This window comes from Eretmochelys imbricata, chromosome 12, assembly GCF_965152235.1.
Source record: "Eretmochelys imbricata isolate rEreImb1 chromosome 12, rEreImb1.hap1, whole genome shotgun sequence".
Lineage (NCBI taxonomy): Eukaryota > Metazoa > Chordata > Testudines > Cheloniidae > Eretmochelys > Eretmochelys imbricata.
Window position 1 is genome coordinate 43,166,022 of NC_135583.1, and position 27,995 is coordinate 43,194,016.

The window sequence follows — 27,995 nt, forward strand, 5'->3', positions numbered from 1 at the left end:
ACGTAGGCAGGGGTTCTCCCCCCAGCGTAGGTAATTCACCTCCCCGCGAGGCTGCAGTGAGGCCGACAGACAGGTGTGCATTGTCTGCGCTGGGGGCCTGATGGACACAGCTATGGCTCTCGCGCTGGGGATCTTGCACCAGCCCCTCTCTCAGAGCCGCGCGATGCAGGGGCAGCTGCTTCAGGCTGGAGCCGTGTTGCACACATCCATGGCCAATAGCTTGGGGCTGCTTCATGCTCCTACAGCCTTGGCCCCAGCCTCCAGTTGTGTTTGCACCTGCAAGGGGCCCTGCCCCTGGCCCAGCTCCAGGAAAGCCTGCAGGACCCCGCCAAGTGCAGCACAGGACAAAGCAAGGGCTGGCGGCCACCAACATTTATACAAATAAAATTATTTCTCCTCTGTAGCAAACAGTGCCAAGGTGTGTGGAGATGGCAGGGCAGGGCCCCAGCACCCCAGAGTCACATTTACACACAGCGGGGAACAGCCCAGCCAGAGCCAGCTCCCCGCAAGGAATCCATCAGCCCCAGGCCAGCACAGGGAAGCGCCTGCTCACAGGCCGAAGCGGGCAGGAGTGCGGCGTGGTGTCATAGGCTCCCCCTGCTCCTTTCGCCCCGGAGTATAGATCTTCAAAGACCTGCGAGGGAGAGCAAGGGCCATTAGCCATGGGGCCGGAGAGCTCAGAACCCTGCCAGCTAGGCCTGAAGCCCCAGCGCTGGACCTGCTCCTTCCCCACTCGGGGGCTACTCGCAGCAAAGTCATTATCCCCCTAGGACCCCAGTGGCCCACAGGAGAGAACAATCCACATGCAGCCCTTTGGGGACAGCCCCTGCTACCATGCCCAGCACCCACCTCACGCTGCCCAGTGGGTTGCGGCGCTCCTGCTCTTCCCGGCGTGCTCGCAGCTGCTCTTCAGCCAGAGCCATCTCCTCCTCCATGGCAGACACCTCCTCCTTGGCCCGACGTCGGTTCTCCTGCAACAGCAGCAAGGGAAAGGGCTCAGAGTTGGGAAGGGGAGAGGCCTACGCCCAATCCTGCCTAGCTGGGTGCCCTGCGCCACTCCCCAGGCCTGCAGGGATGTGGGCATAGCTGGGCACAAAGCAGGCAGCATCAGCTCGGCTGTGGGCAAAGCCCAGTCTCCATGGAGGTTGTTCCCATGGGGAGTCCCCCACCCTGCTTTGCAGAGCTACTGGCCTGCACCCCTGGCAGCTGGGAGGAGTCTTACCTGACGCGACTTCCCCGCATGCTTGATGCTGTAGAACATGGGTCCCAGCTCCGCTAGCCACTCTCCATCCACGGACGTGACACACTGCATGTACTCCTGGGGAGAGAAAGAGCAAGGGCAAGGCCAGCCACAGGGGTCCCATCCTCCCCTTCCCAGGTACCGCTGCCACACGGCCCTGCCTGCCTCCCAGGACACCAAGAGCCTTCAGCCCAGCACTAATGGGCACAATGGACGGCAGAGCTCCTGTGGAGGGCCAGGCCCCAACCCACCCCCTCTGAGAACATCTCGCTCGCCAGCAGGGAGCGCACTGCCCGCTCACCTTGGTGGTCATGACCAGCTCGTGATACACGATGTAGTCTGGAGTGTAGCCCATACCAAAGAGAGAGCTGGTGGGGTGCAGGTGGCAGGGCATGCCAGTGCGGATGTTCACATACTCCCCGATGCCCTGTGGAAAGAACAGAGTTAGCACAGCCCCAGGCGGTACCCTGCTCCTCCCTCAGCCTGCGCCCTGCACACCCCACCCTTCACCTTCAGCTTGGCAGCCTGGTGGAAGTACGCGGCACAGATGCACTTCCTGACGACGTCCCAGTCTGAGCCGCAGGATGCCAGGCTCATACGCTGCTGGACCATGATATCCTTCAGCTGGGCACGCACCTCCCGCACCTGCAACAGCACATGCCCGTCAGAGACCTGCCCACCCACGCTGGAGGCCCCACCCTCTGCCCCCTCCAGGCCCTGGCCTCCCAGCACAGCCCCACCTTCCTCATGGCTTTGGCGTGGATGAAGTGCTGGTTACACCACAGCATGGAGTAGCTGTTGTTCTTCCACTGCAAGTAAACGTTTAGGTAGGTCAGGTGATCACTCTCCGGAACAGCAAACTTCTCCCGCACTTGGTCGCTCTCTTCCTCCCGGCCCTAGATGGGAGCAGGGGGCGCAGGGTTAGAGCCGGAGGGCAGGGATCAGCCCCCCCAGCCCACACACGAGGAGAGGAGAGGAGAGGCACGCACCTTGGGCCGGTAAAAGATGGCAGGCACAGAGAGCATGGAGACGATGAGCAGGATCTCGGAGCTGCAGCCCATGTCACAGGAGACAATGAGCATCTTGGAGAGCGCTGGGTCCAGCGGGAACTCCACCATCAGGCGCCCCGTTGAGGTCAGGCCACCTGCCAGAGCAACACAGGAGCCGGTACCAAGTCAAGCTCCCAGCACCCCCTACCCACCCACCCCCCAAATCCCACAGCGCTCCCCTCCCTCCTCACCTGTGTTGTCCATGGCTCCCAAGATCCACAGCTGGTACATGGAGTTCAGCATGTTGTCCTCAGGGGGCGGGTCCATGAAGTGGAACTGCAGCAGGTCCTGCACGCCCAGAGACTTGAGCAGGAGCACCACGTTGGCCAGGTTGGTGCGCTGGATCTCAGGCACCGTGGTGGTCAGCAGCTCATTCTTGTAGGCGCTCTGGGTGTACAGCCTGGGGAACCGAGGCCATGAGTGCCATTCCCTCCTCCCCAGCCAGCCCCTCAGATGGCTCCACTTCCTCACTGAGCTCAGCCACAGCGAGCCAGGGCAGCTCCTCTAGAGCAGGGATCCTGGGCACAGTCGCTGCAGCTCCAGCTTGCCCTGCTTTGGGGTAGGGAGCAGACCCTGCACACACCCCCAGCAACACAGCAGGAGGGGCTGGGTACACAAGGAGATGCCATCACTGCAGCCGAGGGGCCAAGGCAACTGGATCTGGACATGCTGCTCCCCGTGGTGCAGTTGGGAGACCCCTGACATGGGAGCATCCCCTCCAAGCTGGGGCACTTTGGGCTGAGGACTGGGAGCTGCCAGGGGAGCCCTGGCCACACAGTTCAGACTTCCCTTCTCCTCTGAGCTCCAGGACCCTTCCCACGGAGCCGCTAGAGTCAAGCCAACCGAAGGGAAGCAGCTGCTGTGTCCACAGCTCAGCACCCAAGGGGTTAATACTGCAGTGAGGCACCTACCTGAAGCACTGACCTGGGCCCGTCCGGCCAGCACGACCCGACCTCTGGTTGGCATTGGCTTGGCTGATGGGGTAGATCTGCAGGGCATCCATCCCTATACGGGGGTTGAAGACCTGGCGGGGCAGGCAAGGAGCAGTGAGACAGGTGGGGAGTGCAGAGCAGGGCCCAAAAGGCGGCTATGCAGCAGCTCCAGGGAGTAGGGCAATGCCGTCGGCCCTCACCTCACCTTCAGTTTGCAGTAGCCGGAGTCGATGACAAACATGATGCCATCCACAGTCAGCGAGGTCTCCGCAATGTTGGTAGCGACAATGCATTTCCTGACACCGTCCGGAGCCTGCAACACACCAGATGTGAGCGCTGTGAGGGGCTGGCAGCCCTCAGCCCCCGACTGACAGTGCCCCCAGGGATGCAGACAAGGAGTGCCAGGATCAGCGCCCGACAGGGAGTGGCAGGTCCCTGGCTTTTACCTTTTGCAGTCAGACATCAGGTGCCCCCCACACAGCAGGCCCTGCCCTGGCCAGTCCCATGCCCAACAGCCACTGCTCCCCTCCCCCAGGAGACCCTGCCACATGCTACCTTCTGGAAGATCTTGGCCTGCAGGTCAGAGGGCAGCTGAGAGTAGATGGGCAGCACAGCCAGAGCTGGGGCCTTTTCCAATTCCTCCAGATGCTCCACGATCTGCTCCGAGGCCACCTGGGGACAGAGAGGGGAGTGAAAGCAAGCAAAGGCACAAGGGCCGGGGGGGTGAGGGGGAGGAGGAGTGCCTAGTGCCTCCAGGTCCCAGGGAGGGGAGGTGCCTAGCATTACAGGCACACTGAGGTCACCTCAATGTCTTCCTGGCCTGGCATGAAGATGAGGATGTCTCCAGGGGCCCCAGACAGATGCACCTGCAGGGTCTGCTTCACCGCAGCCTCCACGTAGTCCTCCTGCGGGGTCTGAAAAGCAGAGAGGAGTTCAAGGGGGGCCTGGCTGCCCACACCCCGACTCCCCCCCGTGCACAGGACCCATCACACAGAACATCCACCTCCGCTCCCTGCGCAGCCAGACCTGCCCAGACCCCCTCTCCTCCCACACCCGCCCCGGGCACCTTGCTGAAGAGGACATCGACAGGGAAGGTGCGGCCAGGAATGTGGAAGATGGGAACGTTCCCAAAGAAAGAGGCAAACTTCTCTGCGTCCATGGTGGCCGAGGTGACAATGAGCTTCAGGTCCGCGCGCCGTGCCACCACCTGGGGAGAGAGACTGCAAGGGCAGCACGGGGCAGGGCCCAGGCAGGCACTGGGCCCTGTCCCCAGACACTGCAGCAGGGGACAGGGCCCAGGCCACTCCTCCCCCCACCCTCAACACCGCGAGGGCAGGGTACTGTGCTGACTCCCTCCCCTCTCTGCAAAGGGCACAGCTCACTCCCCCTGCCCCAGAGCCTTCATCTCCCTACCCTTCCCTCCCCAAGTCCCAGCAGAGCATCCAATCCGTGCTACCAGCAGCCAGGCTCTGGCCTGTGTCTCTGCTGCCCCTAGACCATCCCACGTCCCGCCCCAACCTCGGGTGCACCGACCTCCCGCAGCAGGCCGAACAGCACGTCCGTGTTGAGCGAGCGCTCGTGTGCCTCATCCATGATGATGGCGCTGTAGTGGTCTAGGTCGGCCTCGCGCAGGGACTCCCGCAGCAGGATGCCGTCCGTCATGTACTTGATGACCGTGTTCTCGGACGTGCAGTCCTCAAAGCGGATGGCATAGCCCACCTGGAGAGCGGAGAAGTCAGCACCTGCACAGCACACCTCACCAGCAGTCCAGCAGGGCTACCCCGGGGCCTGGCCAGACTCACCTCCTCTCCCAGGCTCACGCCCATCTCCTCGCTGACCCGCTTGGCTACTGACATGGCAGCCACTCTGCGGGGCTGGGTGCAGCCGATCATGCCGTAGTCAGTGTAGCCGTCCTCATGTAGGTACTGGGTCAGCTGGGTGGTCTTGCCACTCCCAGTCTCCCCCACCACAATGACAATGCTGTTATCCCTAGGGAAGAGCAGAAAGGTCTCTCAGCAGCGGGCTTCTCTCCCTGCTCCAGCATATGATCTGTGCAGCCCGCTCCCACAGCCGAAGGACCCCCCCAGTGCAGAGACCTGCCTGAGGGAGGGAGGGGGAGCAGGGGAAAGCAGCAGGGTCCCCATCTCCTGATGCCTTCCAGTCAAGGCTGGAGGCCTCTCTGGAAGATGTTTCAGTCAGACAAGTTATTGGGCTCCACCCAGGAGCTGTACAGGAGCTGACAACCCGTCTGGCTTTGCCTCTCTACCTAAGAGAAGCTGCCCGGGAGGGCGGGAGGGGCTAGCAGCAGTACCTGATGATGGTGAGCAGCTCCTGCTGCACAGCAAAGATGGGCAGATACTGCCTCTGCTCCACAATCGACTTCTTCTTAGCAAACTCGCTGCTGGCCTCGCTCTTCTCCTTCATGTGATCAGCAAACTTCTGCTCTGTCCTGGGGAGACACGGCAGCCCCTGAGTGTGTGACTCCATGGACCTCACCCAAGTCCCAGGCTCAGAACCCCACCAAGCAGACGCCTACCTGTAATCCACCTTGCCATCTTCTGTCAGAGTCTGGTCCGGCTCCTCCTCTTTCTTGATGCCCATAATGTCTCCCAGTTTGGTGCCAGCCAGCTCCCAGTGCTTGTGCTGAGCCTGAAAGGCAGAGAGCAAAGTGCCAGCTCACCAAAAGAGCAGAGAAAAAGAGCCCAACCCTCTGCAGTCACATCCCAGATGGGACATTCGTAGTCAGACATTGTGACCATCTAGTCTGGAACCTCACTCATGACTCCTGAAGCATCAAGCCCATAGCTTCTGGGTGAGCTAGAGCAGATTTGTTTTTAGGCAGACACCAATCTTGATTTAAAGATTTCAAGTGCTGGGGAATCCACCTCATCCCTTGGCAACTTGTTCTTACAGTTAATTCCTCTTACTATTAAAAATTCATGCCTTATTTCTAGACTGAATCTGTCCATCTTCATCTTCCACCCACTGGATCTTGACTCAAATCCTTAACATCTCCCTCATGCACACAGAGTAACAATGGGATCCTCTCCAATTCACTCTAGAGGCCCAAAAAACCACAATCGAGAAGGCTGCACTGGTTAAAAAACAACCTAGCTTAGAGGGAAAGTGAATGCAGCTATGAAAAATAAATACATTTTTATATATAGATATAAACAAATGGAAGAAAGATGATGTTTACAGAATGAAATTCAATAAGGACAAATGCAAAGTACTCCACTTAGGAAGGAACAATTATTTGCACACATACAAAATGGGAAACGACTGCCTAGGAAGGAGTACTATGGAAAGGGATCTAGGGCCACAGTGAATCACAAGCTAAATATAAGTCAACAGTGTAACACGGTTGCAAAAAAACTAAAAACAAACATCATTTTAGGATGTATTAGCAGGAGTGTTGTAAGCAAGACACGAGAAGTAATTCTTCCACTCAACACCGTGCTGATTAGGCCTCAACTGGAGTTACTGTGTCCCATTCTAGGCGCCACATTTCAGGAAAGATGTGGACAAATTGGGGAAAGTCCAGAAAAGAGCAACAAAAATGATTAAAGGTCTCAAAAACATGACCTATGAGGGAAGACTGAAAAAACTGGGTTTGTTTAGTCTGGAAAAGAGAGACTGAGAGGGGAGATGATAACAGTTTTCGAGCACAAAAAAGGCTGTTACAAGGAGGAGGAAGAAAAATTGTTCTTCTTAACCTCTGAGAATAGGACAAACAGCAATGGTCTTAACTTGCAGCAAGGGAGGTTTAGGTTGGACATTAGGAAAAAATTCCTGTCAGGGTGGCTAAGCACTGGAATAAATTGCCCGGGGAGGTCGTGGAATCTCCGTCACTGGAGATTTTTAAGAGCTGGTTAGACAAACACCTGTCAGTGATGGTCTAGTTAATAACTTAGTCCTGCCTTGAGTTCAGGGAACTGGACTAAAAGACCTCTTGAGGTCCATTCCCATCCTATGATTCTATGAAGCCTTTTAAAGTAAATTAAGAACAAAAAAGATCCTAACAACACTATTGGTCCATTACTGGATGGAAAAGGTAGATTTGTCAACAATGCAGAAAAGGCAGACAAGTTCAATAAATATCGCTGTTCTGTATTTAGGGAAAAAACAGATGATGTAATCATATCATCAGTCATACCATATGCTGATGCAACACTTTTCACTCCAGTAGGAACACAGGCAGATGTTAAACTGCACCTACTATAGTAAGGACATTTTACAATCAGCAGGTCCAGATAACTTGCAGGTCCAGAGTTCTAAAAGAATTGAATCATAGAATCATAGAATATCAGGGTTGGAAGGGACCCCTGAAGGTCATCTAGTCCAACCCCCTGCTCGAAGCAGGACCAATTCCCAGTTAAATCCCAGTTAAATTGGTCAAGGAGCTGCTGGGATGTTACTCTTGGAACACTGGGGAAGTTCCATAAGACTGGAAAAAAGTGTAGGTCATGCCAATATTTAGAAAAGGTAAATAGGACGATGCGGGTAAAGACAGGCTTGTCAGCCTGATGTCAATGCTGGGCAAGACAACACAGAAGCTGACACAGGACTCCATTAATAAAGAATTAAAGGAGAGTAATGCAATTAATGCCAATTAACATGGGTTTGTGGAAAATAGATCCTGTCAAACTAACTTGATATCAAATTTATGAGATTACAAGTTTGTTGGTAACTGTGCTGTTGATGTATTATTCTTATTATTAGAATTTGCTGTTGGAGACGGTGACAACATCAGCCAATGACTTGCAGTGACAACTGAATAACGTAAGGGAGTTCTGTGTCCCCACTTGAGACATCTAGATAGACTTATGTGTAGTGCTGGGGAGGAGCCCGTGGTCATGGTACATGTAGGTACCATAGGGAGGGATAGGAGAGAGGTCCTGGAGGCCAAATTTAGGCTACTAGGTAAGAGATTAAAGTCCAGGACCTCCACGGTAGCATTGTCTGAAATGCTTCCAGTTCCACGCGCAGGGCCAGGTAGATAGGCAGAACTGCAGGGTCTCAAAGCATGGATGAGACGATGGTGTAGGGAGGAGGGGTTTAGATTTATTAGGAACTGGGGAAACTTCTGGGAAAGGGGGAGCCTATACAGGAAGGATGGGCTCCACCTAAACCAAAATGGAACCAGATTGCTGGCAGTTAACATTAAAAAGGTTGCAGAGCAGTTTTTAAACTAAGGGCTGGGGGAAAGCCGACAGGGGCAGAGGAGCACGTGGTTTGGACAGAGACATCCCTTAGGGGAGGAACTACTAATGGAAATTCTCTATGTCCTCGTAAGGAGGAGACTATGGAAGATGATAAAATACAGGTAGGATCTGATGAGAAACAGTCAAATGAAAAAAAGTTTCATTCAATTACATCATGTAATGGCAGACAGCTAAAACGTGACACGTTTTTAAAGTGCTTATATACCAATGCTAGAAGTCTAAATAATAAGATGGGTGAACTAGGAGTGCCGAGTATTAAATGAGGATATTGATATAATAGGCATCACAGAAAGGCGGTGGAATGAGGATAATCAATGGGACACAGTAATACCAGGATACAAAATATATCGGAAGGACATAACAGGTTGTACTGGTGGGGGAGTGGCACTATATGTGAAAAAAAGCATAGAATCAAATGAAGTAAAAATATTAAATGAACCAAATTGTACCACAGAATCTCTATGGATAATAATTCCATGCTTGAATAATAAGAATATAGCAGTAGGGATATATTACCAACCACCTGACCAGGATGGTGATAGTGACTGTGAAATGCTCAGGGAGATCAGAGAGGCTATTAAAATAAAAAACTCAATAATAATGGGGGATTTCAACTGTCCCCATATTGACTGGGTACATGTCACCTCAGGACGGGATGCAGAGATAAAGTTTCCTGACATCTTAAATGACTGCTTCTTGGAGCAGCTAGTTCTAGAACCCACAAGAGGAGAGGCAATTCTTGATTTAGTCCTAAGCGGAAGACAGGATCAGGTCCAAGAGGTGAATATAGCTGGACCGCTTGGTAATAGTGATTATAATATAATTAAATTTAACATCCCTGTGGCGGGGAAAAACACCACAGCGGCCCAACACTGTAGCATTTAATTGCAGAAAGGGGAACTACACAAAAACGAGGTGGTTAGTTAAACAGAAATTAAAAGGTACAGTGCCAAAAGTGAAATCCCTGCAGGCTGCATGGAAATGTTTTAAAGACACCGTAATAGAGGCTCGACTTAAATGTACACTGCAAATTAAAAAACACAGTAAGAGAACCCAAAAAGTGTCACCATGGCTAAACAACAAAGTAAAAGAAGCAGTGAGACACAAAAAGGCATCCTTTAAAAAGTGGAAGTTAAATCCTAGTGAGGAAAATAGAAAGGAGCATAAACTCTGGCAAGTGAAGTATAAAAATATAATTAGGAAGGCCAAAAAAGATTTTGAAGAACAGTTAGCCGAAGACTCAAAAAGTAATAGCAAAAAAAATTTTAAGTAGATCAGAAGCAGGAAGCCTGCTAAACAACCAGTGGGGCCACTGGACGATCAAGATGCTAAGGGAACACTCAAGGCCAATAAGGCCATTGCGGAGAAACTAAATGGATTCTTTGCATCGGTCTTCACAGCTGAGAATGAGGGAGATTCCTAAACCTGAGCCATTCTTTTTAGCTGATAGATCTGAGGAACTGTCCCAGATGGAGGTGTCATTAGAGGAGGATTTGGAACAAATTGATAAATTAAACAGTAATAAATCACCAGGACCAGAGGCACTCACCCAAGAGTTGTTAAGGAACTCAAATGTGAAATTGCAGGACTACTAACTGTAGTCTGTAACCTATCATTTAAATCAGCTTCTTTATCAGATGACTGGAGGATAGCTAATGTGATGCCAATTTTTAAAAATGGCTCCAGAGGTGATCCCGGCAATTACAGGCCGGTAAGCCTGACTTCAGTACCAGGCAAATTTGTTGAAACTATAGTAAAGAACAAAATTGTCAGACACAGAGATGAACAGAATTTGTTGGGGAAGAATCAACATGGTTTTTGTAAAGGGTAATCATGCCTCACCAATCTACTAGAATTCTTTGAGGGGTTCAACAAGGACAAGGGGGATCCAGTGGATATAGTGTACTGAGATGTCCAGAAAGCCTTTGACAAGGACCCTCACCAAAGGCTATTAAGCAAAGTAAGCAGTTATGGGATAAAAGGGAAGGTCCTCTCATGGACTGAGAACTGGTTAAAAGATAGGAAACAAAGAGTAGGAATAAATGGTCAGTTTTCAAAATAGACTGCCGTAAACAGTGGTGTCCCCGAGGAGTCTGTACTGGGACCAGTCCTATTCAACATATTCATAAATGATCTGAAAAAGGGGATAAACAGTGAGGTGGCAAAATTTGCAGATGATACAAAACTACTCAAGATAGTTAAGTCCCAGGCAGACTGTGAAAAGCTACTAAACAATCTCTCAAAACTGAGTGACTGGGCAACAAAATGGCAGATGAAATTCAATGTTGATAAATGCAAAGTAATGCACACTGGAAAACATAATCCCAACTATACATATGAAATGATGGGGTCTAAATTAGCTGTTACCACTCAAAAAAGATCTTGGAGTCATTGTGGATAGTTCTCTGAAAACATCCACTCAGTGTGCAGCGGCCGTCAAAATAGCAAACAGAATGTTGGGCATCATTAAGAAAGGGATAGATAATAAGACAGAAAATATCATACTGCCTCTATATAAATCCATGGTATGCCCACACCTTGAATACTGCGTGCAGATGTGGTCGCCCCATCTCAAAAAAGACTACTGGAACTGGAAAAGGTTCGGAAAAGGGCAACAAAAATTATTAGGGTTATGGAGCTCTGCAATATGAGGAGAAATTAATAAGACTGGGACTTTTCAGCTTGGAAAAAAGACGACTAAAGGGGCATATGATTGAGGTCTATAAAATCATGACTGGTGTGGAGAAAGTATATAAGGAAGTGTTATTTACTCCTTCTCATAACACAAGAACTAGGGGTCACCAAAAGAAATTAATAGACAGCAGGTTTAAAACAAACAAAAGGAAGTATTTTTTCACACAACGCACAGTCAACCTGTGGAACTGCTTGCCAGAGGATGTTGTGAAGGCCAAGACTATAACAGGGTTCAAAAAAGAAATCGGTAAGTTCACGGACGATAGGTCCATCAATGGCTATTAGCCAGGATGGGCAGGGATGGTGTCCCTAGCCTGTTTTCCAGAAGCTGAGAATTAGCGACAGGAGATGGATCACTTGATGATTACCTATTCTGTTCATTCCCTCTGAGGCACCAGGCATTGGCCACTGTCAGAAGACAGGATACTGGTCTAGAGGGACCTTTGGTCTGACCCAGTATGGCCGTTCTTATGTTCACTATTGTTTGCACTGGTCATTGATTATTTCATGAGGAAAGTAATGAAAGGAAGGAAACTGAAGAATTTTATGGACAAACAAAGCACCACCCAGCTTTTAGCAGACACAGCAAAAACAAGTTGGTTTGTTCATCAACAAGAGGAAGAGAAAGTATATAGCTATCAATGTCCCAAAAGTAACCCTCAGAATAGACGAAGAGCGAAATGTGCAATGATGGTGACGCGTGCTAGATGTCAAGCAGCGACTATCAAAAGCAGCAAACAACTTTCATAAACCGAAAAAGATATGGAAGAGTAGCTGATTGGCACTGACACAAAAATCTTAATTTTTAACATTGACATCATGTCTGTCCTCCTTTATGGAGCAGAGTCATGGCAGTCTACAACAGAAATCAGTAAGATCAACTCATTCCAAAGTAAATGTCTGCAGAAGATCTTCAAAGATCATTAGAAAGAATTGCTTGCAACATCAGAAACTAAGTAGAGCAAACCAGTCTAAAGCATCAAATATGCTATGACGACAACGGCAGACACATTTAGGACACACTTTAAGGATGCCACCAACATGACCTTCACCACAATGATATGGAGAAAAAGACAGGGACCTAGAGAAACATTTCACAGAACCCTAGAGAAAGGAGCCAAGTCCATAATTTCACCTTGAACAGACCAGCACAAGGCTGAAATAAACGCCGGAACCTGATGGACACCCTACACAGCAGGAGGCCACGAAAAGAAGAAAGATTCTTTTTAGACTTCTGTAAGGCATTTGACTGGGGCCCACACAACATTTTGATTAAAAAACTAATACACAGAATCACCATGGCACACATTAAATGGATGAACCACTGGCTAAATGACAGGTCTCAAAATGTAACTGTAAACAGGGAATCACTGAGTGGTTGCCTTTCTCGTGCAGTCCAATAGGGATTGGTTCTTGGCCCTAGGCTATTTAACATCTTTCATCAAGGACCTGGAAGAAAACAAACTCACTGATAACATTTGCAGATAACACAAAGATCTGGGGAGTGGTAAATAACGACGAGGACAAGCCACTAATACAGAGCACTCTGGACTGCTTGGTAAACTGGGCACAGCAAACAAAGTGTGTTTCAAGATGCCAAATGTAAGGCAATACACCCAGGAACAAAGAATGCAGGCCATACTTACAGGATGGGGGACTCTATCCTTGTTGCACTGACTTTGAAAAGGACTTGGGGTCATGGTGGCTGGATCTGCTGAAGATGAGCTCCCAGTGTGACGCAGTGGCCAAAAGGGTTAATGCGATCCTGGGACGTATGAATGGGAATATTCAGTAGAAGGGAGATTATATTACTTCTGTATTTGGTACTTTTGTGACCATTACTGAAATACTGTTTCCAGTTCTGGTGTCCACGGTTCAAAAAATGTTGATAAATTGGAGAGGGTTCAGAGAAGAGCCACGAGACTGATTAAAGGATTGGAAAACCTGCCTTACAGTGATAGAGTCAAGGAGCTCAATCTAACTTAACAAAGAGAAGTATAAAGAAGTGACTTGATCACATGGTGAGAAATATTTGATAACAGGCTCTTCAATCTTGCAGAAAAAGGTATAACATGATCCAATGGTTGGAAGTTGAAGCTAGACAAATTCAGACTGGAAGAAAGACATAAATTTTTACCAGTGACGGTTAAAAAATGGAATAATTTATCAAGGGCTGTAGTGAATTCTACATCACTGGCAATTTTAAAATTAAGATTGGATGTTTTCCTAAAAGCTATGCTCTAGTTCAGCGGTTCTCAAACTGTGGATCGGGACCCCAAAGTAGATCAAGACCCCATTTTAATGGGGTTGCCAGGGCTGGCGTTAGACTTGCTGGGGCCCAGGGCCAAAGCCCACACCCAAGCCCCACTGCCTGGGGCCAAAGCCCAATCCTCAGGACTTCACAGCCCTTGATGGAGGGGCTCAGGGTTACAAGCCCTTGAGCTATGGCTTTGCCGCCCACACGCACACCTCGGGTGGTGGGGCTTGGGCTTTGGCTCTGGCCCCCCTGCCCAGGGTGGGCTCAGACTGGGGTCACACAGTAATTTTTGTTGTCAGAAAGGGGTCGCAGTATAATGAAGTTTGAGAAGCCCTGCTCTAGTTCAAACCAGAATTATTTCAGGGAAGCGCTACCGCTGGTGTTATACAGGAGGCCAGACTAAAGTCACAGGGTCCCTTCTGCCTTTAGAATCTATTAATGCAATTCCCGTGGACATAGGGGTCTCCTTCGCTGCAGGCGCTGGAGGGGGAACGCAGCGACAGGAGGCTGAGTCCCCACCAGCCGGCCTTCACCTTTTTATTTGCCTTGGTTCAACTCTGCTATGCATCAAAAGGGTCATCCCCTTGATCTGGTCTCCACCAAGCACTGCTCTCTCTGGCTGTTGAAGCCCCCACTCTCCAACCTTCCCCTGTTCTCTGCTCAGCATCACCCATCAGTCCCACCTCAAACTGTTACTCGGTCTTTCCATGATTTCCAGTCCATCAGCACTGACTTCTTGTCTGCTCTCAGCCCTCTCTCTCTTCCATGGATATCCTTGCGGAGTGTCTCCATGATTCATTCTCCTCCATTCTCGACTCTCTTGTCCCTCTCTCCCATCACCAGATCTACCCTGCCACCTCCCAGCAATGGATCAGCCACAATAGCCACTTCCTCCATTCCGGCTCTCATGCTGCAGAGCGTCTCGGGTGGAAATTCCGTGGCTGGGCTGATTCCCTCCATTCCAAATGCGTAATCTCCTCCTTCCATTCTGCCATCTTCCTATCTGAACAACTCTACTTCTCCAGCTGAATTGAATCCCGCACCAACAACGCCAGCCCCTTTTCACCACTTGACTTGCTCCTCAAACCCTCCTTCCATCCCCCTCCTCTCTTGGCACCAATTTCTTCCAAGAGAAAAACTGGCAAAATACAACATGTGATCTTCCCCTCTCTTCAGCTCACCTTCCCTTCCCACTCCTTCCCCCCAGCTCTCACCACCTTCTCCCCGGTCATAGACGCAGTGGTTTCTCAAGTTTCTCGTCTGTTCTCCTTCTCTAACTCCATTGACCCCAACCCATCTCCTGATCTTCCTTGCTCCCACTCTCCATCCTCTCCCTTACTCTTCAGCTTAACTTCTCGCTCTCCTCTGGCTCTTTCCCCCTCACAACACAAGCACGCTGTAGTCGCTTACATCTTAAAAACCCACCCTTGACCCCATGTCCCTTGACTCCAACCACCACCTCATCTCCCTTTCCTCTCTAAGCTCATTGACCATGCTGTCTACGATCACTGTCTGGAGTTCCTCTCCTCCAGTTCCATCCTAGACCTTCTCCAACTCAGCTTCTGCCCTTTGCACACCACTGAAACCACTCTCAACGAAGTCTCTAGTGACCTCTTCCTAGGCAAACCTCAGAGCCAGTACTCCATCCTCATCCTCCTTGACCTATCAGCTGCTGACACCATTGACCATGCTCTTCTTGAAATCTTGTCCTCCACTGGCTTCCATGACTCTGTTCTCTCCTAGTTCTTTCTCTACCACTCTAAACACTCCATTAGCACGTTCTTCAGAGAATTCTCCTCATCCTGTCTCCAGCTTTCCATGGGGGTTCCACGAGGCTCTGTGGCCCCTTCTCACCTCTCTGGGTAATCTCAATTGCATCAACTATAATCTCTATGCGGATGTCTCACAGAGCTACCTCTCAACCCGAGACCCATCTCTGTCTGTCCAAACTAAAATCTCGGGCTGTCTCACTGACATCTCTTCGTGGGTGTCTAGCTATCAGCTCAAGCTCTACATGGCTAAAACCGAGCTCCTACCCCCGCCTTCTTTCTTGATCGCTGTGAACAACCCTACCATCCTGCCTGACATTCAGGCCTGTAACCTGGGAGTCATCTTCGACTCGTACCTTTCTCCAGGTCCTCACCTCTGGGCTATGTCTAAATGGTAGAGGTTCTCTTTGCATAAAATCTCTAGCGTACAGCCCTTCTTATTCATTACACTGCTGAAACTCTCGGCTCGGCTCTCCTCGTCGGGTGTCTTGACTGTGTCTCTGGCCTTGACAAACGCAATCTTGCCCCCTCCTTTGCCATGATGCCTACAAATAACTGGACAGTGGCTAGGCTGCTGGAGTACCGAGAACAGAGCCTATCCTGCAGACCAGCACTGTGTCACAGATTCCTTGGATTCCCCACTGGCCTGTTTATAGACTGTCGTTTGTCTTACGTTTAGGGGCAGGGACCATCTGTGGGTTCTGTGTTTGTGCAGCGCCTAGCACAGTGGGGGCTGGTCCATGACTGGGGCACCTAGGCACAGACAGTAAAACAGATCACCCCACCCCCAGGAGATAGCAGCCACACCCGGCACCTACCTTCTTGCGTTCCTTCTGTTCCCTGTGTTTGCGCACCAGCTGGCTGCCTTTGCGGGCGATAATTGCCAAATCCGAAGTGGCATCCTTGACCGGGATGACTGGCTCTGGCTGGAGGGGAGGGGCAAGAGAAGAAGAGGTCCCAAATCAGCACTGACTGAGGCCTTGTCTACACTACAGAGTTTTGTCCGCAAAAGGCAGCTTTTGCTGACACAACAGGGGAGGTGGCACAAAGCTACTTTTGGTGGCAAAACTCTGCTGCTTTGCCGACAAAATAAAACCACAACGAGAGGCATAAAGTTTTTGTGGCAAAGTTAAAGGGACAAAGTATCAGTATAGACACTGCTGTTTGTTTGTCAACAGAACTGGCTTCCAGCAGTATTCCAAAATGCCTGCCATGACCGCTCTGCTCACGGTTTTGATCTCTGCTGCCCTGCAGGCATCCGCCCTTCCCCTTTAAAAGCTCCGGGAAGTATCTGACAGCCCAGCTTTTTGGGGAACAAAAAGCAAATCATTTGCGTGGCATGCTCCTTTTCTGCCCTGCACTGCGGGAGGGAGGCGGGAGAGGAGAGCCGGCTGTGCTGCTGTGAGATTGCTCCGCAGGGAGAGCTCACAGAGCCGCTCAGGGTGCTGCTCCTGGCAGCAGAGGAGGCTAGGGGAGAACCCAGGAAGGCAAGCAGGCAGGCAGAGTTGGCTGCTTTAGGAGAGATTCCTGTGCCAAGCAGAGGAAGCTGACATGTGGGGGGCATCCCCCTCCCCCGGCCTCAGGATAGGTCAGTCAGCCTGCTGTCTCCCCCGCCCCAGACACACCACTCTCCTCTCCCTCCCCGCCCCACACACACACACTCACTTCCTTTGAAAAAACGGCTGACAATCTACTAGGATGCCCCTGGAAGGATGGGATTGAGAAACCTGCGTCATGTGATGCTGTACCTGATTCACGAGGCACTGCAAACCCTTCCCAAAGCACCGGGGGTGGCCAGTTGCACAGTGGGATCGCTACCACAGTGCACTGCTCTCTGTGTCAACGCAAGAGCTGTTCGTGTGGATGCGCTCTGCTGACACAAGGAGCTAGTGTGGACATGCAACAGCAGCTTTAATTAGAGGCATAACTTTTGCCGACAAAACTTTGTAGTGTAGACAAGGCCTGAGCTTCCTTGCAGTGGCTAGTGGCTCTCCCCCAGAAGAGCCCCCACCTGCTTGGTGAAGACGATCCTCCCATCCAAAAATGGGGGCACCAGGTTGTGTACCAGCAGGTGCACTTTGGCTGCGTTATCTTCCTCAAAGTCCTCATCCACCTCTAGCCGATGGACCACCCCGCTCGTCAGCATGCGATTGGTCTCCCAACGCTCATTGTCCTGAAGGAGAAACACAGGCAGCAGGGTCACAGACCCCGCTCCAGCTTGTGGGGTGGGCACAACAACCTAGCTTCCCTCATCAGCCTGCCACACTCACAGATGGAGAACAGATTCCTCACATCTAAGCTGCAGCCCCCTTCCTCACCCACAAAGAACAATAGGACATCCACCTTCCTCACTCTGACTTGTATGGCTATCCTACTGTGAGAGAGTCACAGAGCAGCTCCAGGACAGTAAGACAGTGATGTGGAGGGGCTGCAGGGGCAGACATTGGTCTGGACATAGTGAATTTTAGCCCTCTCAGCAGGCTGATGACAGATACAATGCGTACCTGGTGGGCTGGGGACATGGGGCTTAGCCAGGCCAATCGCTCTGGGAGAAATGCTAGCGGAGACTCCCCCGGAAGGGGGTTGTCGGCTGGAAGCCAGGTCCGACTGCAACGCAACCCATCTACAAAGAGTGCCTTTGGGGCTGCATTTGCAGAGGTCTCTGGCCCGCAAGCACAGAGGGAAGCACCCCCTCCAGAGAGGGCTAGGAAGATGGCACTGGCAATGCAATGTTCAGATCTGATCACCACAGTAACAGAAAATATCAGCAGGCCAAGCCCATTCAAAGGACAAGCCACAAAACTGCTTGAGGAGCTGGCGGGCTGATTGGGAGGGAAGATTAGCAGCATTCCATCTGCCCTGCCCAGCTGAGAGATCACTAAGGGGGAGATCATGGCGTCAGTGCGCACAGCTCTAGGAAGAGAAGACAACCAGGGGCCCCATCGGGAGGGGGAGCCAGAAGGGTGGGGAACATTACAGTTGAGTGGCTGCAAGGGAGGCAGGCTGGGCTGTAGGACTGTTGCCCCAGGGGGGAGTCTCTCGTCATTGTGTGCTGTATGACGGGCAAGCTACCTCTGGATCACTCCAAAGCTCAGGACGTTGCAGGGAGTCCGGATACACAACCAGCCAGTGTGCTAAGGCAACACCTGGGTGTTACTCCTGGGAGAATTCTGTGCCACTGGGCAGGTGCAGAATTCACGTCCCACACAGATTTCTTTGCTTCCCCACAGAAAAATGACAGAGGTGAGAGATCACCCCGCAACCCTCCCCAGGGACATGGACCCCTGCAGCAGGTCCTGCCCTTGTGGGGTGTCAAGATTCAGTGCAGCCTCACCGCCACGTCCCTGTCCCAGATGGGCAAAGGGGAGCTGCAGGGTGATCTCCCACCTCTGTGCAGCCAGTCACCCATGCTCCCCACTGCCATACTGGAGCCTCCACATTTATTTTTTGACAAAATTTGCAGAATTTTAAAACATTGTGCACAGAATTTTTAACTTTTTGTCGCAGAATTCCCTCAGGAGTTGGGTGTGCTTGCAGGGGGCAGGGGACCCATCACTCTAGTCCTAACCCCAGCCTCCAAGTGACAGTAGCTAGGGCCCTCCACACCATGTACATCTGGAGCACTGGGACACCCAGACTCAGGACAGGGCCACAGCTCCCACTGTCCATTCCCACACCAGGGGTGGGGGGCGACACCAGAGCGATGGAGCATGGCTCCATCGTACTCCCCAAAGCCAGAAGCTTCTTTCGTGTCCCTCGCCCATGCTAGGCCATCCCAAAGTCACCTTCTATTCCCTCCACCCTCCTGATCTGCAGGACCTGTCATCCCCAAGCCCCACCCTCCAGTAATACAGGAATCCCTGGGGTGGAAAGTGCCCTGAATGTTCAGAGAGGCCTGGCCCCGCCTTGCGCTCCTGCCTCATTGATCTGCCTCCGCTGCGCAGAGATGCGCTTCTGCTTCTGCTTGTGCAGGTGCTGCTCCCGCTTCTTCACATACTCCTCAGATGAGTAGGCCAAGGGGTTGTGGAACTCGTCGTAACCCTCGTCCATCATGTACCAGTCCCGGTCGGCTTGCTGAGAGATGGGGGCAGGCATGGAGGTGGGAAGGAGAGAGATGGGGAAGGCAGGGTGAGAATGGCCAGAGACAGAGCTCAGGTGGGCTGCACACTCAGCCTGCTACCAAACTCCCAGAGGAGAAGTGCCCTGACATGCAGGACTCTGGGGCCTGGCTCACTTTCCAGAAGTGCTGATCAGGCCTGCTCGGAGGGGGGGCTGCCCCAAGCTAACAATAGTTGGGGGGCTTTGTCTGCAGTGGAGAGCAGCCATACTCAGTCTCACCACTTAGGGGAGCCAACAGCTCAGAACAGGATCCAGAAAAGTGTGCAGACAGCATTCTGGGAACCGAGAGTCCAATCTCCACAAACGGACCCCCTGCATCCATGGGATCCCACACTGAGCCTCACCCTCCAACCCAGCCCTCCACTGAGCCACCCAGCCCCCAACACAAGGACCCTGCACTGAGCCCACCAACTCCCAAGAGATCCCATCCCTGACCCCCAAATGGGTCTTCTCTTCTCCCCAACCCCCACACAGAGGGACCCTTTCCCATCACCCAGCATCCATGTACAGCAATCCCAGACCAAGCACCCACACCCTGCTGAGCCTCCTCCACCAGACACACTGGGGCCCCACAGACCCCTACGTGGTTCTGCCTGCCTTGGTGCACCTCAGGCCCAGGCTGTGCGCGCTCTGCTCCGCAAGCCTCATCCCAGCAAGTTAAGGTACAGAAGAGCCCTCCTGCCATTTCCACCGCCCACATGCCTTGTGACCAGACCCTGGCTCACAGCCTCCAGGCCGCACACCGATACGCCCAAGAGGCTCTTACCCGCTGGTCGTCCTCCCACTGCTGCCGCTCCTCCTCCGTCTCAAAGGAAATACCCTCTTCTGCATCTTCACGCCTTCCTGGAGGAAGGAACAATCTGGTCAGCACAGGCCCTCACCAGCCCTCGCCCCCTGCTTCTCAGCCAGGAGGCCCCAAGGAAGCCAGCCCCTGTGCTAGTCTCAGTGATGGAGGAGGGGCCAGGTAGTCTGGTCTCTCCTCTGCCACACCTTTGCCCCTGGATAGCCGTGGAGTGGCCCCCAGGTGCCGCCGGTCATCAGCCCATTCATTGTATTTGTAGGAAGGGGTGGGCAGCGGTGTCTCATCTGGGTACTTGTTCTTCACTGACCTGCAAAGACAGAAGCAGGACAGGAATGTCTGGCCAGCCTCATGGATTCGCCAGACGGGAACTGCAACCTATGGCTCACAAGCCACATACCACCACCAGTGTTTCCGCTAATATTTTATGTCCATGTGCAGAATGAATTGTGTTATGTCCACCAATGTGGAGGTGAGCCAAGGGGTTCAGAGTGTGGAGGGGGCCAGGGCTGGGGCAAAGGGTTGGGATGTGGGGGAGGAGGCGAGGGCTCCAGTTGGGGGTACGGGCTCTGCGGTGGGGCTGGGGATAAGGGGTTCAGGGTAGAGGAGTGGGCTCAGGGCTGGAGCAGAGGGTTGGGATGCGGGGCCAAGGGCTCTGGCTGGGGGTGCAGGATCTGGGGTGGGGCCGGGGACGAGGGATTTGGTGTGAAGCAGGGGCTCAGAGCTGGGGCAGAGGATTGGGATGCGGGGATGAGGGCTCTGGCTGGGGGTGCAGGCTCTGGGGTGGGGCTGGTGATTAGGGGTTCAGGGCTGGGGCAGAGGGCTGTGGGCTCTGGGGTGGGACCAGAGATGAGGGGGTGGGAGTGCAGGCTGCCCCAGGGCTGCAGTGGGGAGAAAGGACTCTCCCCCCAGCCCTTTCTCACCGCAGCACCTCCGGGACGGGAGAGAGGCACCTCTCCTCGGCCGTGGAAGCTTCGACGGGGCTGAGCCGGGGGGAGGGGGGCCACTCCTCTCCCCCAGCTGCGGCAAGTCTAGGGAAGATCTGCGCTGGGGCCAGCAGGGAGGTGCACAGGTCCGTGCTGGGGGCGAGACATCTCTCCCCACCACAGCCCTGAGCCCCAGTGTGAGGCTTAATAGGCAGCTGTGCAGCCACACAGTAGCACAGCTTAGAGAGAACTTAGACACTTGCAGCATCACCAGGGAGCGCAGCCCCCTCAAGCTACCTCTCAGGCACCCCGCTAGGCCCTGCCCCTCCATCCCACTACCTGTCCCGGTCCCTCCTGTCTGCATCACGAGCGGAGGATGCTCGATGGCTGCGGTCGCGCTCAGAGTCCCTATAGGAAGGCGTAGGGGAAGGCGACTCCCACTGCGAGCGCCGTGAGCTGCTATAGCCACTGTCCTCTTCCTCCCAGCTCGAGCGAGATGGCGTGGCTGCATCTGGGGAAAGGAAACTGGGTCTGATGCCTCATGCTGAGCCAACCTAGGCCCCTGCCAAGCTGCAGCCAAGGCCTGGGACCTTCCAACAAGGAGTACAGCAAGGGGGCCCTCTTACATGTTTACCAACTCACACTGGGCTTTCTATGAGCCGACCCAGATAGTCTAAGGAGACATGCCCCCAGGGGAATGACTGCCACAGCTCCCCATACCAGCCACGCAGACTTGCAACTATGCTCCCGGGGCGCAGGCTCAAAGATCACCCCAGGGCCCCCTAGCACCCCAGTCTCACTCCCAGGGAAGGCTGTAGATATGAGGCAGTTCACTAGTCATGGGCTTCTTCAGCTGGGGACTTTCACTCAGCTCTCTCCTTGTGAAGGAACCAGAGCCCCTCAAGAGTAGCGCATGCCTCCTGCCAGCTCCTGTGGAAGAGCACTGTAGGAAGGACAGCTGCTCCTACCCTTCGGTCGGTGTCTGGGGCTCTCTGGTTCACCCCTCCTGCTGCTGCCCCTCTCTGATGAGCCATCCTTCTCTGACCGGCTGCTGCTATGACGGCTCCTGTCCCGCTCCTCTGCAAACAGAGTGCCAAGTCAGACATGCAGGGTGTGAACAGCCTCCGGAGCCCATCACACCCCAGATTCAGGACCATGCCCTGGGATTCAGAGCAGCCAAAGCCAGGGTCCCAGAGCCTGTGTCAGCAATCATGAAGGTCTCCAGGACAGTTACCTCGGTCCCGTTTGCGGTCGTGGTCCCGCTCTCTATTGCGCCCCCGCTTGTGCTCCTTCTCCTCCTTGGAGGAGGCATAGACGCCATGCTCTCGCCGTTCCCGCTCCCGCTGCCGGCTGCGCTCCCAGAACTCCTCGCTGACCCCCCCAGTGTGGGACGGCGTCTCCACATGGGCAGAGCGGTAATGCCTGAGGGGCAAAGGGCAGTTCAGCAGGGTCAGGAACGTACTGTGACTCTGCCTGCAGCCCCCACTGCTCCCTGACATGTCATGCAGGAGCCTGGCCTCATTCACTACTAGCCTGGCAAGGAGTGTGCAACTGGAACCTGTGCCAAAGAGCTGAGCATGACAGCCTGCCCACAAGTTCCCTTTGCTCCCAGCTTGGCAGGCCTGTTCCTACCCTCTACCCATAGGGCAACTTTAAGGGAGCCCACTGCCTCCCTCCAGCTGGCCTCAGCAGACCCCAGGGGGAAGGCACAAGCCTCAGTAGCTAAGACAAAATGTTACCAGGAACGAGGAGGAAACACCCCCAAGGGGGCTTGGACAAGGTCTTGCCAAGGAACACCTGGCTCCTTCTCTGAGATACGTATGTGGCAACCAGACTTGTCTCCACCCAAGGCCCTTCACTTGGGGAAGCCTCCAGACCTCATCCCCATGCACGAGCCTTCACTCTGTCTAGCAGAGTTCAGCCCTCCAACAGCTCCCAGCCCAGAGAAATCCTCAGTCTCTCCTCTCCCCAGGTGCTTGGGGCCCACAGTTTCTCTCCTGTGTGCCCTGGATCCAGCACAACAACTAGCTCCATGAATCAGCCCAGTTGCCTTCAGGCACTCACTCCAAGCCCCTTCCTGAAAAGGAGGACATGGCAGCCACCCAAGGGATGGGAGAGGCCCTAAACCCCCCTTACACCTCGTGCCAGCATCTTCACCTGTCCTGCCGGCTGTTCCTGCTGGTCCTGTCACTCCCCTCCTCCTCAGAGCCTCCCAAATCATCTTTGGACTCCTCCCAATCTTTGTAGGAGGAGACTTTGGACTTCTTCTTGTCCTCTGTGTCTTCCTTCTCCTCTCGCTCCCTGCGTTTCTGTGCAGCCAGCAAGTCCAATCCCAGCAGTGAGGTGCGGGGGGCTGGAGCTTTGAAGACATGCTGCTCACTGCAGGCACTTTTCTTCTTGATGATCAAGCCTCCAACCTGTGTCTCCAGATCAGCTCCTTCCAGCCGGTGCATCGAAGTGTCCACAGGGACATCCTCCATCGCTAGGATCTTGTGGTCCAAGCAGTCTATTCCCTGGGGCTCTCTGAAAGGAACACAATCAGGCACTGGTATGAGGAGACAAGGTCGTTGAGATTCATGGGGTTGGGCTTCTGATTAACTAACGAGAGGAGGAAGGGGGCATACATGGGGCTCCCTGCACTGCTCTCTCCCAAAAAAGCAAGCCTCTCACTTCCCCAGAAGACATGATGGAGGAGCTCAGAGTTCCAATTTCCCCTGAGGGGAAGAAGAATCAATCATTTCTGGATCAGCGCTGAAGAAGTTCAAAGCCGCAAGACACTACACTAGGAACGTTTACACTGTCAGGCTGACAACCTAGGAGCCAGGTCTCCTTTCAAAAGCCAAACCCCCAGAGAGTTCATCTCAGCAATAGACTACCTCATGGGTAAAAGCCCTTTCAATTTCAAGAAAAAAGGCCCCCCACATTCTTAGAAAAAAACATCAGCCTTCCCCACCCTACTCCACATCTTTTCTAAGCTCAATGTCTGGATAAACTGACCTCCTTCTGGCATCCTAAAACATTCTCTATACAAAGCAATCCTTTAGGAACACAAGGCTGGCCAGATTAGATTGGAGCTGGGACCCATCTAGTCCAGGCTCCTGCCTCAGACAGTGGCCTGTACCACCAGCAGCTTCAGAGAAAAGGTGCATGAAATGTTGAGTGTGTAGTTATGGAATAATTTGCCCATCAGAAAAACCCCATAAATTAGACAGGTGTTTTATGCTCTAGAAGAGAAGGAATTGTACCCCTCTTGGGTAAAATTGGAGAGAGTCCAGCAAAGGGCAATAAAAATGATTAGGGGTCTGGAACACATGACTTATGAGGAGAGGCTGAGGGACCTGGGATTGTTTAGTCTGCAGAAGAGAAGAATGAGGGGGGATTTGATAGCTGCTTTCAACTACCTGAAAGGGGGTTCCAAAGAGGATGGTTCTAGACTATTCTCAGTGGTAGAAGATGACAGGACAAGGAGTAATGGTCTCAAGTTGCAGTGGGGGAGGTTTAGGTTGGATATTAGGAAAAACTTTTTCACTAGGAGGGTGGTGAAACACTGGAATGCGTTGCCTAGGGAGGTGGTAGAATCTCCTTCCTTAGAAGTTTTTAAGGTCAGGCTTGACAAAGCCCTGGCTGGGATGATTTAATTGGGGATTGGTCCTGCTTTGAGCAGGAGGTTGGACTAGATGACCTCCTGAGGTCCCTTCCAACCCTGATATTCTATGATTCTATGATTCTCTTTTCATCCTAATGCAAAACTGGATATTCTCATTCATGATACAGATGCTCAGTCCTTTATTAAACACTACCAAAATACTGGCATCGGTGATATCTTGTGGCCATGGGTTCCAGAAGCTAATTATACATAGGCTAAAGCATATTTCCCTTTTTATCAGTTTTAAATGTGCAATGTCACTGAACATGCCTTGCTCTTGTATTGTGAGGGATAAAGAGCAGCGCCCATTTGGCATGCTCCGTTCAAAACCTCTGCCAGCCCTTACCCCAGATGCAGCATAAATCGCCCCACAGACCAGCCTGGCTCCAGTGAGCAAGAGGTTCCTGGGGCCCAGCTGGACCCACTCACTGCCCGCCACTCTAGCCTTGCTGCTCTGCCCAGCCCAAGCTATTGGGTCCGTGTCTTGAGCCCACAAGCTCAGCCCAGGCCCCCCACCTCACTCCCAGACTGGGCTCTCCTGGGTACAAGTTACACCCTTAGGGACCCTCAGGCCCCTGTGATACAGCAGCCCATTGATGCAAACATGCAAAAGCTTCACTGTTCTTTACAAGCAACTCCTGTTTCAGACCTAACAAACTCACTATACCTAATACAGAGACGAGTGAGTGAGGCAAAATCTTATTAGACCAACTTCTGTTGGTGAGAGAGACAAGCTTTCTAGCCACAGAGCTCTTCTTCATGTCTGGGAAAGGTACTCAGAGTGTCACAGATTGTTTAAGATAAGTAGTTAACACATGGCAAAAGACCATTCAAGGTGAAGTAACCCATTAACACCTTTGCAGTAATAGGACCAAAAAAAAAAGGGGAGGTGTTAGCGGGTTACAGACTGTTGTAATACGCCACAAATCCAGGATCTTTATCAAGACCCTAATTTTTGGTGTCATGCAGTTATGAATTTAAGCCCCAGGCTTGTCTTTTGAAGGAGGTGTGCAGGTTTCCTTTGAGGATGAGGACTGAGTGGTAAGATACGGAGTGACTGTTTTGTGAAAAGTGTTCTCCCATGATTGGTATGCTGGTTTTGTCTGTTATTTTTCTGAGAGTTCATTCGAGAGCATAGTGATTGCCTTGCTTCACACACATGGATGAGGTACCCCAAATGTTGCAATAAGCATGTGTAGGACCATGGCTCTAGGAAGGCGTGTTGTGAGTAGTACTGATCGTAGTAGCTATGGAGGTATGTCTGCAGGTTTTGTATGTGTTGTTGTGGCAGGGTCTAATGCCACCCTGAGGGTATGTCTTCACTAGTGGCTGTGTAGTCACAGCACCTCCACAAAGGGAGTAGAACCCAGCGCTGGTGCACTCTCTACACCGCCACTTTACAGTGCTGAAACTTGAAGCACTCAGGGGTGTGTTTTTTCACACCCCTGAACAAGAAAGTTGCAGCGCTGTAAAGTGGCAGTGTAGATAGGGCCCTAGTTGGTGTGTCTGTGGGGAGCCTACTGATGATGATGAGTTTCATGAGATGGTGGGTTGTTTGAAGACAAGAAAAAGGGGCTCCTGGTGTTAGAATGGTTTCTTACAATGTGTTAACTACTTATGCTAGCTATACACTCAGGGTAAGTAGTTAACACATTGTAAGAAACCATTCTAAGTGAAGTGGCCTGTTAACACCTTTGCAGTAACCCAGGAGCCCCCTTTTCTTGCCTTCAAACAACCCACCATCTCATGAAACTCATCATCATCAGTAGGCTCCCCACAGACTCACCAACTAGGGCCCTATCTACACTGCCACTTTACAGTGCTGAAACTTGCAATGCTCGGGGGGGGGGGGTGTTTTTTCACACCCCTGAGCGAGAAAGTTGCAGCGCTGTAAAGTGGCAGTGTAGACAAGGCCTCAGAATAACCTTCCCAGACCTGAAGCACTCTGTGGCTCAAAAGCTTGGTCCAATAAAAGATATTACCTCACCCTCCTTGTTTCTCCCATATCCCGGGATCAACACAGCTAGCTACAACCCCACAGCGTACACCAAATACACGCTTTCAAGGTATTCATTTATTGATACTCAATCACAAGGCTATATTAACACTAGAGACCTTACAGTGGCACAGGTCTCTTGTCGACATAATTAAACCACCCCCTAGGAGCAGCTGTGCATACTAGCACTTATGCTGGCATAATTTAGGTCACCCATGGGGTGGCATATTCACACCCCCGAGCAACATAAATTTTGCTGACATAAGTGGCAGTGTAGACATAGCCTAAGACATGCATCTGTGTGTAACAGTTAAGGAATAATGTAACTATATTGAAAACTTCACCCTATAGTCTTGGAGTAAAAGACGGTCACCAGGAAATCGTACGTCGCAGTGACGGCCCACTGACGTGTGCAAGGTTCCGCTGTCCTCACCTGCCCCCTCCCACGTCAGTCAATGGAAACCACCAAAGGCAACAGAAACCCATCAAAACCACTTGAAGGTGAAAAGCAACGTTACACCACCGGATCACCCTGCCTGCGAACAAAGACAACGCCGTCTGGAGCCTTCCCTCTTGACTGGGAGTGTTTCAGGAGAGGCTGCAGCCCTGTTCTGGTGAGGCCAGCAGCTTGCGGGGGGGCCCCTTTGGCAGGGCAGGGCGGCAAGTACCAATACGCGCCGGCGCTAGCTCGCGTTTTATGGCTTTGTTTTGCGCGGCCGTGCCCACCGCCCTCTTCTTCTGGGCAGAAGCGCTGCTCCGCCGGGGACACCCCGAGCCGGGCTGAGCGCCAGCCCCCCGGCGCCGGCCGACTCCCAGGAGCGGCGAGGCTGGTCCCGGGCCGCCCGCGCCGGGGGGCAGCGGCTCCTGGCACCGCGGGGACGCTCCGAGGGACCCCAGGACGGGCCCGCCGTTAAGCGGCCAGGCCGGCGCGGGAGCGAGCGGCTGACGGGCTCCTGGGCGCGGGGAGCGGGCGCGGCCCTTGGAGCCCCGAGAACCGACCACAGCGCCCGCCCGCCCCCGCAGCCCCCGGCCTCTCACCTCTCGGCCCCCCCCAGCCCCGCCGCGCGTCTCCTCGACGCCCGTTCCGCAGCCGCCTCAGCGCTCAGTGAGCGCCGCCATTCCCGTCCCACAATGCCCCGCGAGAGCAGCCGCTCTACCCCGCCCCGCACCATAGAGAGACAAGCCGGGAGTCTCGGTCCCACCATAGAGCGAGGGCGGAGGCTAGAGCGGCCCAAGTTTCCGGGCTCTTCCGGTCCGCCCCGCGCGGGGGGAGAGGGAGGAAGAGGACTTTAAGACGTGATACACTCTGACCCGGAACAGGAAATGTATCGTGTGCTGTAAAG

The 27,995-nt window shown here is 52.8% G+C and overlaps 1 protein-coding gene across 2 annotated transcripts; it reads right to left on the reverse strand.

Moving 5' to 3' along the window:
- Positions 1-357: 357 nt before the first annotated feature.
- On the reverse strand, positions 358-27,787 carry DHX38 (DEAH-box helicase 38). Of its 2 annotated transcripts, none has more exons than XM_077831581.1 (27): positions 27,691-27,787; positions 23,168-23,533; positions 22,245-22,432; positions 21,979-22,089; positions 21,350-21,521; positions 20,276-20,394; positions 20,052-20,128; positions 19,085-19,240; positions 17,178-17,339; positions 15,985-16,092; positions 5,758-5,870; positions 5,533-5,670; positions 5,024-5,210; positions 4,755-4,940; positions 4,288-4,428; positions 4,025-4,135; positions 3,777-3,893; positions 3,427-3,534; positions 3,201-3,313; positions 2,481-2,689; positions 2,230-2,384; positions 1,981-2,136; positions 1,751-1,885; positions 1,542-1,667; positions 1,223-1,318; positions 850-971; positions 358-634 (listed from the first exon to the last, which is right to left on the reverse strand). In XM_077831581.1, exons 2-27 carry the CDS (start codon positions 23,488-23,490, stop codon positions 550-552), a joined length of 3,714 nt encoding a protein of 1,237 aa, XP_077687707.1. In that variant the 5' UTR covers positions 23,491-23,533; positions 27,691-27,787; the 3' UTR covers positions 358-549. The 2 variants fall into 2 exon arrangements, with proteins under 2 accessions (XP_077687707.1, XP_077687706.1); XM_077831580.1 differs by lacking the exon at positions 27,691-27,787 and adding an exon at positions 26,997-27,398.
- Between the last annotated feature and the right edge of the window lie 208 nt (positions 27,788-27,995).